This window comes from Trichosurus vulpecula, chromosome 3, assembly GCF_011100635.1.
Source record: "Trichosurus vulpecula isolate mTriVul1 chromosome 3, mTriVul1.pri, whole genome shotgun sequence".
NCBI lineage: Eukaryota > Metazoa > Chordata > Mammalia > Diprotodontia > Phalangeridae > Trichosurus > Trichosurus vulpecula.
In genome coordinates, this window is record NC_050575.1 from 202,199,105 (window position 1) to 202,213,370 (window position 14,266).

The 14,266-nt window shown below is 45.9% G+C and overlaps 1 protein-coding gene across 1 annotated transcript in view; it reads right to left on the minus strand.

The window, feature by feature from the left end:
• The window catches only part of EYA2 (EYA transcriptional coactivator and phosphatase 2), a 246,796-nt gene that overhangs the window by 2,860 nt on the left and 229,670 nt on the right, over nucleotides 1–14,266 (minus strand). Inside the window, exons 12-15 of the mRNA XM_036752907.1 lie at nucleotides 13,434–13,594; nucleotides 9,652–9,766; nucleotides 8,767–8,888; nucleotides 7,829–7,929 (exon numbers count right to left, since the gene is read on the minus strand). Of these exons, the coding sequence (XP_036608802.1) occupies nucleotides 7,829–7,929; nucleotides 8,767–8,888; nucleotides 9,652–9,766; nucleotides 13,434–13,594 (499 nt within the window). The remainder of the gene's footprint in view (nucleotides 1–7,828; nucleotides 7,930–8,766; nucleotides 8,889–9,651; nucleotides 9,767–13,433; nucleotides 13,595–14,266) is intronic.

Genomic DNA, 14,266 nt, shown 5'->3' on the forward strand with positions numbered 1-14,266 from the left:
CTCTAACTCCATTAAAGTCTTTGGGGTTCAGAGATGACCATGGGCTGCTATTGCTACCATTCAAGGATCAGTTAAACTAAGTGTGCATGACTTCTCCACCAATAGTGGCAGAGAAAGATTGTAGTCTAAGTGAGTTCTACCTATAAGGATGAAATCATGGATTTTTTCATGATTTAAGTAATGAACCCTTCCTCTTTTCCTGCCCCCTCCCCATACTCTCAAACCTTTGATCTTTGGTCAAGGTAGGCCTTGGCATCTTTTAGATCAAACGAATTTCAGAGCAGGAAGGCAGTGATTAATTATATCGAGGCTGAGATCATGGAGTCAGAGGACCATAGATTTAGGAGTGGAGGGCACCTTAGAGATCATCTGTTTTTGCCACCAAAGTCCTTGGCACTGTCCAGTGGCTCAACATCAGAAACTGATATCAATTAAATCAACTAATAAACATTTACTAAAGTCTACTATATGCCAGGCATTGTGCCAAGCACAGGATGTGATTTTATCAGCAGAACTAAGATTAAAGGAGATGCATTATTATGACCCAAGGACCACTCTCTGTCTGTCTTGTAGCTGAAACCTTCTAAATATGTTGTCTTCCCTCATTAGAGGACCGGGACAGGCTTACTTTTCTCTTTGTATTTCTAGCACTTAGTATAGTGTTTTTAAATTTAATTTATTTTTTAATATTTTATTTTTTCCAATTACATGTTAAAACAATTTTTAATATTCTTTTAAAAAAAGATTTTGAGTCCCAGAGTCTCTCCCTTCCCCCTACCTCTACCCCTACTCCCATTCAATGAGAAGGCAAGCAATTTGATACAGGTTACATACATAGCACAGCATTTTACACATAGTAAGTACTTAATAAATGGTTTTTCATCCACCCATCTGTTCATTTGTTGGTTGTACCAACTGATCTAAGCAGGCTCACTGTGCTTGCTATCACTCACTGTCTATCCAGACTGCATTTACAGAGGGTCAGAAAGGGACATCTTGTCTACAGAAGGACAGATACGGGGAAGAGGATGGGTGCTTCTTTATAAGGTCAGGATGTGTGTGTTTTGGGGGGAGAAGAGAGAAATTTAAATCATTAATGCAGTTGTACAGCCAAAAGTCCAAGGACCATGTCATAGGGGATTTCAAGGAGAAGCAGATACAAACCACGCCTTCAAGGAACTAGGTGGGACTCTCCCTTTTAATGTCCCCAATTTCTGACACATCAAGCTTGATCATTATAATTCTGGGTCTGGCCAGAAATATGTGAAGAGCTGTAAATGTCCTAGACGTGAGGAAGGCAGGGCAGCTGTGTGGAAGGGCCCTCTGGTTATCCCCTTCTGCCATGTGAAAAGGAGAACACCGCCACCAACATCCCCGATGATATTAATGATAATAATAATAGGAGAAACAGGGCTAAAAGAACAGGGAGGCACCCTAATCCTGACTGAAAACAAAGACAGGAGGGTTAGCTCACTACACAGCTTATGCCAAGCAAGCTGCTGGCCAGGCCCTGGGGACCAATGCACAGATGGGGGAGGGGCAACAGCCAGCCTACTGAGTTCTGAGCTAATGGGGGAGGGGCAAGAAAGCATTCAAGCATCATCACTCTCCCTGGAGGCCTTCTCAAAACTTCCCTTAAAGAGGGATTTTTTTTTCTCTCTCTCACAAACACACATATTTATTTATTTTTGGCTAGAGGGGCGGGGGTGGGGGAGAGAGGCAGTGGGGCTGAACAACCTCCTGGGCTTGAGAAGTGACACATTTGTGATGAGGGACTGGAGCCCATCTAGAGAAAGGCAACCAGTACGGGGAAGGAGATGGAAATGAAGGCACATCCGGACTGTGGACCAGGCAACCTCTCAAGTCCCTTCTGGCTCTAAATCTGGGATCTTCTGAGAGGCAGACTCAGAGAGTTCAATTTGAAGAGAAGCCTTAGACGAGGGATGACAATTGTCCCCAAATATCAGAAATGTTACTGAAGAATGTTCTATCTGCTCTCAGAGAGGAGAAAGACAAAGGACCGCTAGGTGGGTGGAAATTACAGGAAGAAAGATTTCACGTCAATATAAGGAAAAACATTTTAATTGTTATAGCTGTCCCATGGTAGAATTTTAGATTTTAACCAGATTAAACTAAATTTTAAGCTTCTAATGGGCAGGGTGGCAGCTAGAGTACCAGGCCCGGAGTCAGGAAGACTCATCTTCCTGAGTTCAAATCCGACCTCAGACACTTACTAGCTGCGTGACCCTGGGCAAGTCACTTAACCCTGCCTCAGTTTCCTCATCTGTAAAATGAGCTGGAGAAGGAAATGGCGAGCCGCTCCAGGATCTCTGCCAAGAAAACCAAGAGTTGGACATGACTGAACAACACCACATTTCTATAGCGTCTTTCTGTTTAGGAAATACTTCCTTCACAATTGCTCTGTGAGGCAGGCAGACTAAGGATTCCCATTTTGCAGATGGAGAAATTAAGGCTCGGACAGGTAAGGAGATTTGTTCAGCCTCACCCTGCTCCGTATGTGGGCCCGGCCCTCCACGTCCATTATTTTCACTGGTATCATTCTGTTCCTTGTGCTACGAGGTGGCCACGTGATTCGATGCTGAGCCTGGAGAATTCAAAATTAGAATTCAAATCCAGCCTCACGCACTTACTAGCTGTTTGACCCTAGGCGAGTCACTCAACCTTGGCCTGCCTCAGTTTTCTCAGCTGTACAAAGGAGACAATAGCACCTGCCTCCCGAGGCATTGTGAGGATCAAATGAGAAGACAGAAGTACAGCACTTTGCAAACTTTAATGCGCTATATAAAAGCCACCTGTCATCATTAACGACTTCCTTGTTCCCGGAACAATTAAAGCAAGGGGCTGGAGGAGTATCTGTCAGGATGCTGGAGAGGAGATTCACAAGTTGGACTCGCTGACCTCTAGGGCCCTTCAAGCTCCTAGATTCTTTATCCCTCACTAAGCAGGCCTCATTTTCAACAGAAAGTTTTGTTTTTTTCCATTAAGAGCGTGCATGTTTTCTAATACTACTGATAACCCCAGTTCAGTTTGTAGGAAGAAATAAGAAACCCTTCTCCCTGGAGGGGAGTGACAACTGCAATCTGGCCCCATCCAGACCTTTCCTGTTTGAGCAGTGACTTAACTCTACAATAATCGGATAAATCCAGGGAACGCCGACGATGATGCCGAGCTATGTGCTTATTAACTGCTACCCCCTTACCTCACCATGCTGTGTCTCATTAAATCTGGGGAAATGGCTTATGTGCCCTGAGAGGCCGCACGGGGCTTGTGGCATATGGATGTGTGTGTACATAGATATATGTTAACATGCAGAGCTACACATGGGCATCTAAATGAAAGAAAACATAGAAACTGAGAAACAAGTGGTACATATTACACTGAACCTGGCTGTTTGTGAGAAGCCTCTGGCTTGGGACCCATCTGAGTAATAAAATGACTAATAAATGCTAATCCTTTTCCTTTGATTCAAAGCAGAGTCTCCCCAGTAGAGGTGGATACAGAGCAACAAAGACTAGGATGCTTTAAGGGCCAGCTTGGAGGAAGGGGTTCTCTTTCTTCCATGCCCAGGGAAAAACACTTGCCAAGGTTTGGCCAAGCTGACAGTCTTTCTAGCGTCACAATGATGGTCCTGGCAGCGTTCTAAAAAAATGTTCTGGGTCAGAGGTGGTGGCTGCACTGGTGGGTGGGAAAGGCCGGGGTAGGAGTCACGCTTCCAATGTCTATTTAAATTCTGACTTGTTGGTTGCCTGATTCTGGTTAGGCCCCCTAGCTGGGCGCTGCTCTGGCCCTGAGCCCCTGCTGCTTTTCCTGGTGGTAGTGACCCTCACCTCACTTAGGTCCCTCCAGGGCAAATGTTCACTTTTTTGTCTTTTTCTTCAACACATCCACAGTGAGCTTGAAGTCTCTGAACTTTGTGGATGGTTCAGGTAGTGGTTTGAAACAAGGCCTGAAAGCAAAATGGGGTATCTGAGATGGGGTTCTTCGATTCCTTCTTAGATGGAGGATTTCCTATAGGTAGCCTTCTTCTGAGGTAGGAAATGGAGGTGACAAGCTGAGTTTTTGGAAAAGGGAAGTCAGGACATTGGCCTTCTCAGTTAAACATCTCCCACCAGTGATGCCCATTTGGCCTTTATATTAACATTATTCTGAGCCTAACAAATTCAAGGAGATTCTAGCTGAGACCAAGGAACGTTCAAGTAAACATCCCCCAGTCTCAAGGACATTTCCATTCTTTTGCATAGGGTGTCCCCCCATGTCTGGAATACTATCCTTCTTCACCTCTGCCTCTCTCAGCTCAGCTCCAAGGCTACCCCCTAAATGAGCCTTCTCCCTCAATTGCCTCATAATTATTTTGCATACACTTGAATTATCTGCTAAGTTTATTAATAAATTCATTAATGATTGCTTAGACCACTGTATTCATCAGGCTAAGGCCAAGGGGATCTATCTTGGATTTGGATTCCTATAGGGGCATAGCTTACAGCCCTCACTCACAATGCAAAACTGTCTTCACTGGTAGAAAAACTGCCCAAAGCTAAATCTGGTGGGCCAATATTGTTCTGCTTAGGTAGAAATGATAACTACACCGTCCTCGGTCCATCAACAGCTGGTCTTAGAACCAGGAAGATCTGGGTTCAAGTCTCACTTCTGACACATACTGGCTGTGTAACCTGGCAAATCTACTTAATTTTTCAGTGCTGCAGGCAACGCTTTTAAGGATGTAAGCTGCTGGAAAGGTAGTCGTCTGGTAGAGGGAGTTTCCCATCTAGAAGTCCCTTCATGCTAAAGAAATCACAGGTTCAGTCCTTTTCTTTATCCCATTCCTCTTCTTCAGGACCTCTCAGTACAAACACGAAAAAGGCAAATTATCTACAGGCCTTCCATCCATCCTTTCCTCGCCCCCTCCCTCCCTCCTCAAGCACTAGCTCCTCCATCCAGAGCTGACCAGGCAATCCAGGAAAAGGACAGTTCTGTGCTCTTTGCCCTCCAGACTATCCAAACAGCCCCTGGCTCCCCCCAGGAAAATGACACTCCCCCAACTCCAGGCAGTGAGCACAGCCCCATCACACGGGCTCCAACTGGAGAGCCATCTGAGGCAATCTCTCGGTCAATCTCTCCCCATTTAGAGACTCTATTTTCTTTCTTGTTGTTGTTGTTGGGGGGGGGGTGAGGGTGGGCAAGGAAGAGGATAGAGAAGGCCCCTCCCTCTGCAGCCTTGGTTGCTTGATGGCTCCTGAACTCAGTTGGATTTATCACTTGTGGAGAGGAGGAGAAAAATGACCCACTAAAATTGAGATATTATCAACGCTGTCAGCAGAAACACTGCAAGCCTCTCTTCCCTTCCTCATATTTTATACAGCTCAGGTGTACAGCAGCCTGAACTAATGACTCCCATCAATCACAAGGCCATGGCAGGCCTCTGCAAGTAGCTTTTCCCACTAATGGGGCAGAGCGCTTCATTTGAAAACCAGTGGGAGCAAAGAGGGCTCTTGGTAGAGCCGTGGTTCTGCTGCCCTGCAGAATTTGGTGCTTCCCCTGAAGCCCTGCTCTGGGACCAACTGCTTTGCTTCCAGAATGTAAGGGGAGAGGGAGAGGGAAAGGGAGAGGGAGAGAGGGAGGGAGAGGGAGAGAAAGAGAGAGGGAGGGGGGGAGGGGGGAGAGGAGAAAGGAAAGAGAGAGAGAGAGAGAGAGAGAGAGAGAGAGAGAGAGAGAGAGAGATTGAGAGAGACTGATTGATTTTCAGGGGCCTGTGGCAGAACCTTCCCCCTCCAGCATTTCACTTCCTTCCCCTTTCAGGGCTAACCTCCCTATTCCAAAATATACACATTCATCCCAACAGCCAAAATGTACCCCTTCCCTCTAGGGCAGGGCAGCCCAGAACTCTTTCCCGGCTGGGGTTTGCGAGAATCCAGGAGCACCAGGAAATGAGCTCCAGAGTTTCATGGCCTTAATAGCTGTGGCTTCTCTTAATGATCTGCTATCATTCCACTATCTACACTAGGAGTTCTTGCATGGATTTTAGGGAAGCTGTGAGCTTGAATGGGAAAAAAAAAGTTCTGATTTTCATTACACTTTGTAACTTCTATTTTATGCATTTAAAAATGTTATTCTGAGAAGGAGTCTCTAGCCTCCACCGGACTCCAGGAAAGGTCTCTCTCTCTCACACCCACACCCACCCACACACTCACCCACACAGAGATGAGAAGCCTTGTTTGCTCTGGAGGCTCTTGAATCTTGCACATTTTTTGCCCTTTTTGCTTTTCAGGGAAACAACTGCTGTTACATTTAGTCCCCACTGTGCAGAGTAGGATTTTGTTTGACTTCTCCTAAGACCGCCCCTTCCGATTTGATGAGTAAGTCTCATTTTAGGAGCCTTTGCTAAGGCTGCCCTTTAGGGGCTAGTTTACATTTTAATTTGCTTTTTATTCATCAAATGCCATGAGATTCCTCTAGCATATAAGCTTCTTGGGGGCAGGATTTCTCACTTTTGTATTGGTAACCCTAGGGCCTGGCAGACTATTGATGTAAATAAATGCCTGTTGACTGACTGATGTAATTAAAGCCCCTGCTTCCAGGGCTAATTTGACTCAGCTAATGATAAGTGGGCACCCAGCTAGTAAGTGTCTTTAGTGGGATCTGAAGATGAGTCTTCCTGACTCTAGGCTCTACCCACTGCACCACCCCGTTGCCCTGAACAGCTTCTTTACAAGACCCTAATTCTGTATTACCCAGTGTTTCCCCAGCGCAGGCTCCCTTGGGAAATGCAAGTCATTTTTTGTTTTGGGCTTCCTTTACTTCAATAAACTGCCCATTGGGGGGGCAGGGAGCAGAGACTTGAAGGTGAAACACAACCAGGCCTTGTTATTGAGCCCCATAGCATCGGCAGTAATATTCCCAGCCCTGACTAGGGCAAGCGGAAGGAGGGGGAGGCTTGGCTGGAATGACTGAGACCCTGGGAATTCAGCTGTCGGTTTTTCCTTCTAAGAACTCGGCAGCCCCCCATGTCTCCCCTACTTGGTAGTCTGAGATCACAGAAATGGGATTCTACTTTTTCACGAGCTTAATGCCGTCTTTATTAACTGGGAACAGTCCCTGGAACATGTGATATATGAAAAGGAAGCCCACCCCCAACAAAGCAGAGCCGGGCTCTAGGGGGAGGTGTTCCTCAACCAACCCAGTGGTTATCAGGGGAGGTGGCGGCCAGTGGCCTGGAGAAGGGATTTAGAATAGGAAATTACTCAGGATGCTTCTACGATTTACAAATGGGAAAAGAGTGGTGAACCAAGAGCCTGGGAAAGAGAGATCCAAACCATGTCTGAGCCTAAGGAAGTCAGTGTAGTGAATGAAGTCCAATCACGCAGCCGATACAAAAAAACGAAGCCATACAAATATACACACATGGATATGATCAGAGATATAGCAATGAAAGGGACAATAGAGTCTGACCCTTCTCATTTTACAGGTTAGAAAACTGAGGTGCAAAGAATTTAAGTGACTTGCTTCAGGTAATGCAGGTAGTAAGTTACAGAGTTGGGATTCAAATCCAGGGTGCTTCACTCCAAACCCATTCCCTCCCCCTTTCTCTCTCTCTCTCTCTCTCTCTCTCTCTCTCTCTCACACACACACACACACCCCACACCCACCCACCCCACCTCTTAGAGGGAAGGAATAACAGCTGAATTCCCAGGGTCCTGGTCATTTTGGTTGAGCTTCCTCTTAATCCCTGAGCCACTAAGGTCTGGGAAACACCACCAGTGCCATTATGGAAGAAGGGCAAAGTGTGGAGAGAAAGAAAATGTATAAGTACCTTCTTTGCGCCTTGCTCCTCTTCCACACCGTCTCCTATTACAATATAGACTGCTTTCCTTCCAAACCTCTGCATTATTCTTTCAAAACAGCTCTCCTTTCCTGCAGACCAAGAGTAACCAGTTAAACATAAGGGTTGTACCTAGAGGCCTTCACCTTTTCCTACCCTAGGTGATAGCTTTTGCTTGGTTCCCCATCTTTCTGGATGTCTGCGAGGGTCAGAATGAACCCTGGACCATCTCATCTGGTGGATGCACTAGAACTAGGGCCTGTTTCACTCTGTACCTGCTGGCATGGTATAAGGGAAGGCATATGGGGCCTGAATTCTAGTCAGGAGACCTTGGTTCTAGTCCTAACTGCAGCTACACTCAGTGTGTGACCTTAGCCAAGGCATTCAGGTTTTTGGTTCTCTTTGCCCTAAAATGAAGCAGTTGGACCTGATGATCTCTGAGGCCCCTCACAGACAACAGTCCTAGTCTGAGTCAATACAATGGGCAGAGAGGCAGATGTCTTGAATTCCATTCTCAAGCCAGACACTGATCCGATAACATCTCATCTCCTTGGTCTTCTGGCTCCCAAAATGGACAACTCGTAGTCACCACTTTCTTGGGGTGGGGTATTCACTCTGCTTAAGTGTCCCCCAAATCTGCTCTGTACTATGAGTTCATAACCAGTGGACCAAATTTTACTTTTGGATACTCTCAAATAAATCCCTCTGGAGGAATGGGTGAGGAACGTGGGTGGGTCCTAACTAATGGTCAGAGTCTGACAGGGACAGAATCACAGTCTTTAATTTCTGCCTCTAAGCCACTGTTCCTGTAGAATGGTCTCCAGTTTCTATCTCCCTGGGTGTTGTCCCTTTTCCTTCCCACCGCTGTCACAGGAGGAGCTGCCTACGCTTCTGTCACTGAGCAGTCCTAACTTCTTGACTGCTCTGACCTGTCTTGGTTGCACTGTAGATGTTTTCAATAGGGAAGACTGTGCCCAATCCATAGAGTAAGACTTTAGCTAGGGCAGGGATGAGCTGAGTGGTGGTAACCAGCACGTTGACGCAATTAGGCCTGGAAAACAAACGAGAACAGCAGTTAAAAAAAAAAATAAGAGGGACCAAGGCTGGGTTATTGTTCTTTGAAACATCAGATTAGGGTGGGGAGGATGGAGTAGGCACATGGTACTTTGGAGGAGTACCCCAAAATAAGAGGGTGAACATAATCTGGGTAACAAGTTTCTAGCATCTCACCCTCAAGTGAGTTATTTGACACGGGGGTCCAGTATGCTGGAACCAACTTGTATCGGCGTGAGGGAACCGATTATTAAATCTTTAGCGTGAGCACGTAAACTCTGGAAATCAGCAACAGTTACATGTTGCAGCTTGACTTATTATTTTGTTGATTGTCTAGACGTGAGAAATTGATGGCAAAAATGTTAACAATACAGATTAACCTTAAGAGTGAGTCATAGATATGTTTTTGGTTTTTTTTTTTAATCAAGAACTGGTTGTTAAAACATTTACTAGGACACCTCTGGGTCAGTCTAACACCAAGAGTATTTCAATCCTTCCAGATGTCTGGGATTTCATCAAGGGGATGTTTTCCTCTATAGATGCACACTCTTTTAACCTGTCTTCATTGACTGAGGGGTGGCTAAGAAAATTAATTACCCAGCAGCCAAGCCAACCCTTGCAGGATGAGTGTCTCCAAACCTCATTATTCCCAGCCTCCTGTACATTTAGTTGGTCAAATCTTAATTTAACTTTGCTCTGAGGAAGCCCAGAGGGTACAAAGAACAGAGGAAGCCCTCTGGTCCTTTTCCCACTGTACTTACCGGGAATGTATTAAATTCAGCGCCTTGAGGGCATGAGTCAACCAGAGGTCTGTCAAGGCCTCAAGCTCTGCTCTTAGCTGCAGCCAAGTTTCTCTTTTGGGAGCCCCTATCAAACCTGGAGGCAAGGGGAAAAAGGCAGTCATGTCATTAATCATCTTGGGGGACCCCCAAGTGTTATCTGGGCTAGAGGAAACAGATTGGTCTAACCCTGAGGAGATTAAACGGCAATGAGTTCCAAAGTTCCTTCCAGCCTTAAAGTTCTGAGATTCTATCACTGCCCACAGACGCTCAGCTTTCAGTCTCCAACTGAATTCTTCCATATTGGAGTGCACTGCGATGAGGATACTGCTTTGTCTTCTTGCCTTATGGACATTGCCTCCATGCAGATGGTTCTCAACATTTGCTGTTCTCTGTGACCTCATAACTGTCCCATCTTTCTACAGAGCCACAGGATTTTGGAGTAAGAAGAATCTTAGAATCTAAATCCTCCCCATTTTATAGATGATGAAACTGAGGTTCGAGAGGCAAAATGATTTGTCCAAGGTCACCTAGTGAATTTTGTGGTAGACTAGGACTAAAATCCAGGGTCTCCTTATTCCAAAGCCTAATCAGACTGGCTAAACTTCTGCAGGGTGGGGAGTCATGCTGTATTAACACAACAGAGATTTACATACCCTTTCATTTTACTGAAGATCTAATTCTGAGAGAGGTGAAGAGCTCACAGTCATATGAATAAGCCAAATGTCTTAGACCATGGTTCAGAGCTTCCAGTATACCATAATGCCTCCATTTTGAATTCCATTTCCTTTGTGCCTTATGGCACCTACTCCAAGGCTCTCACACAAAGTGGATGCCAAGTACAAGCAGTGGTAATGACTCGGGCTCTTACAGTTCCAGACATTCTCTCTGGCTTCTGTTTTCTCGCCCACCCACCCACCTAAAGTTCACCCAAGTCTTTCTGCTTCCAGTCTTGGCCCTTTCTCTCTCTCTCTCTCCTTCCATCATGCCTCTGAATCACTTCCTCCCAAAGGTGTGTTTTTTAAGCCTCTCCCATTATCCTCCACACAGTCACACTTTCCTTTCTCTTCCCAGATGTCTGCTCCTTTTCCTGATACATTCAAACGCTCTGCCTTGCCCAGGGACCCACAGGAGGCCACCCACCACAGGACTTGTCTCCCGCTCCTGCCCCCACTTTTCACTGCTGAAACACCAGCCTGAGCACAGGCCTGCCTGCTCGATTCTGTATCCCATCAGTTGTTAACAATACCCATGGCCCAAGAATGACACCTCTGGTAATTTCCCCTCAGCTTATGTGAAAATTAAGCAGTACTGATGGAGGTCCAGGGTATTTCCTGGAGCTTAGGGGACCTTCTGGGAGGACCTGGTGGTTCAAGGCAAACAGACTATGGCTCATGGCAAGTAACAATTCCATAATCCTTCCCTCCACTCTCCCAGCCCATCCCTTCAACAGGATAAGAGCAGAGAGTTGGAAGGAGCCTGAAAGATCATCTGGTCCAACTCTTATTCAAAGAATAAAATATAAAGCCTCATCCATCCTCTGCTTAAACACCACTAGAGACTGGCAACTCACTGTTTTATGAAGGAACCCATTTCATTATCAGGCAGTTCTGGTTGCCAGGAAGTTATAATAGATATTTATGGATTGATTACTTAGCTAAAAAGTTGGCTTCCCCACATTTGCCCCGCCCCCTCCTGCTGACTCTGCTCTTTGGGGACACAGGACAAATCTAGTCCTGCTTTCCCAGTCCAGCCTGGCTATTAGATAGAGGAAGACAGAGATCAGGTCCTAAGCCTTCTCTTCTCCAGGCTACACACTCTTAGTTCATAGGATTCTGATTGGAAGGGCTCCTAGAAATCTTCTAGCTCAGAGATTCCCAAACTTATTTGGTCTACTGTCCCCTTTAAAAAAATTACTCAGAGCACCTCGCCCCCCTCCCTGGGGTTAGGTTAACCCTTAGTTTTATTCAATGCCCCCCAATTGTACCTGAGGCTACTACTGCCCCTCCCTGCATTGTTCCAGCGCCCCCCAGGGGTGGTATCACCCACTCTGGGGGCCTATGTACTCTAATTTGATAAGGCAGCTAGATGGCTCAATGGACTGGAATGCACTGGACCTAGAGTCAAGTCAGGAAGACCAGAGTTCAAATCCAACCTCAGACCCTTGCTAGCTGTGTGACTCTGACAAGTCCATTTTTATTTGCCTTATCTGTAAAGCAGGAATAATAATTGTATCTACCTCCCAAGGTTGCTGTGGAGCTAAAAAAAGATAATGGATAATATTTTATAATGCACTTTGCAAACCTCAAAGCACTAGATAAGTGTCAGCCGTTATTATTATTATTGTTTTATAAACGAGGAAAGTGGAGCACTGAGAGGGTAGAAGATTTCTGCAAGCACTCCGGGATTCAGCTCTGGGTCTTCTGACCCTGAATCCGGTGGCTGTTTTACCAGACTCAGCTGTCTCAAGCGATCCTCACAGGACATGCTTTTACGTCCTCACTAGCCCTGGCACCCTCATCTGGACCGTCTCGAGCTCATCAACATTCTAATACCCAGAACTCAGAACGGATATAATATAAAGAATGTCTTACAAAACCTGGTCTTGCAGCCAAGGGTAAGAAATCTCCAAGTTTGGCAAAAGCTCTACAATTCCAGTGGCATCTACATCTAGTTACTTGATCTGCATGTCTAAAGCTGCCTCTGTTTAGTCTCATTGTGCTGGGATAACAGGCAGGGTTGACTTCCCCTCCTGATCTACGGCTAATGTCGGAAAATCCACTATTCGAGTCTCATTCATAGGAGCATCAGATTTGAGAGCTGGAAAGAACCTCAGAGGTCATCTAGTTCAATGTCTTCATGTTACAGATAAAGAAACTGAGGCCTGGAGGAAGGGAAGGTAGATCACACATGTGTTAACTGACTTCAAGTCCAGTTTCAAGAATCAATCTCTTTGGTAAGGACAAGTAGGTGACATTTAGGGTCATGGTACTCCAAGGAGACCTTCTCTCTTGCAGCCTCTCCTAGATCTCCACCCCACGAGGGACAGGCTAATTTTCTCCCTGAAAGGCTGTGATAGGAACTTGAGTGGTCCAGGGACCTAAGGTCCAAACCATGAAGAGAAAGGTGTTTGATGGGTGGAAGGCAGGTTTCTTTTGTAAAAAATTTGGTGTTTCCTTCCTCAAACACTTGATGTTTAAAATCAGCCAAACAGGTGATGATATTAAAGATCTCCAGCCAGAAATATCCCTAAACATCACCAGGAAGTAGATTGTAAGAAATTTCTTGGCAGCTGTCCTGTTAAGGATGTTGGTAGCCTCCCTCTCTCTCAGAACTATCAGACTGTAGGCTCCCTGAGAAATGGGACAGTACCTCATCTAAACCCTGCATCTCCCCTAGCACCTGGCACTATGCTCTACACCCAGTGGGTGCTTAATAAACATTTGCTGAATTTATGAATAATAAGGGAAGCTAGAATGTCTTTTTTCTTATGAGAAATGATAAAACCTTCCTGTGCTTTAAACTTTTCGAGGCAACACTTTCACAGGCCTTTCGTTCAAACCATCACTCTTACTGTAAGGAAGGCAGGACAGATAGTCCTCTCCCCATTTAACAGAAGAGCAAACGGACCGCGAGGGGTGGACTGTCTCCCAAGGTGAGCTGGTGGGAGAGCGGACCAGGACCGAGTCTCTTATCTTTGTACCACCCTCTCATGGCTTTGGTCAGGGCACACTGAGCCTCCCTCCCTCCCTGGGCCCACTCACCCCCAACGTTATTCTTGTACGTGTTGTACATCTCCTTCACTCGTCGGTAGCGGAATGCCAACTTTCTCATCCAGTCGACTCCCCCGTGAACTCCAGAGCCCAGACACAGGTTGGCCCCCGCCGCTGAACTATGAAAACCATCCGCTGAGAAGTTATATGTACTGGGGAGAGGAAGGGAAGGGCACATGGGGTTGGGGAGATGAGGAGAGGGTGGGGAGAGCAAAAAGAGGTGGGAGGGAGGTGAAGATGGAGAAGGTTAACGTGAGCAGGCTCCAAAGGTCTGAAGAAGCTGACCTCCCTCCAGTCCCCGGGCAATCTGATAAAGTCTGTAGACCCCTTCTCAGCATAATGTTTTTAAATAATCGAACAAAAGACTAAATTTTAGCTAGAGGCTACTGAAAATAAAGATGTAATTTTTTTCTTTTCTCAACTAAGTTCTTTTTCATTTTTTTTTTGAAAAAAATTTAATTCATGGAATAAGTTTGCAAAATTTATTAACGGACCCCAAGTTAAGAACTGAGTTCTAGGAACAATTAAGCAGGAGAAATGAAAATAACAACTAAGTGGCAGCTGTGGATCTGAAGGGAGAAGGGAAGAGTCTTTACAAGGCCCAGGGAATCTCGTTCCTTCTCTTCAGTGCCCTCTGGTTTATTTCTGTAAAGAGGGCAACAGTCACTGCACTGGATTCTCTAGGGGACAAAAATCTTTCCTTCACACCTTATTCTCCCACCAAGGTATGATGTGACTGTAACAGATTTGGGGCCCGGAACCAGTGACACAGCCCCTCCGGCTGAACTCCTTTCTTGCTCAGAAGGATGATGATGAATTTATTG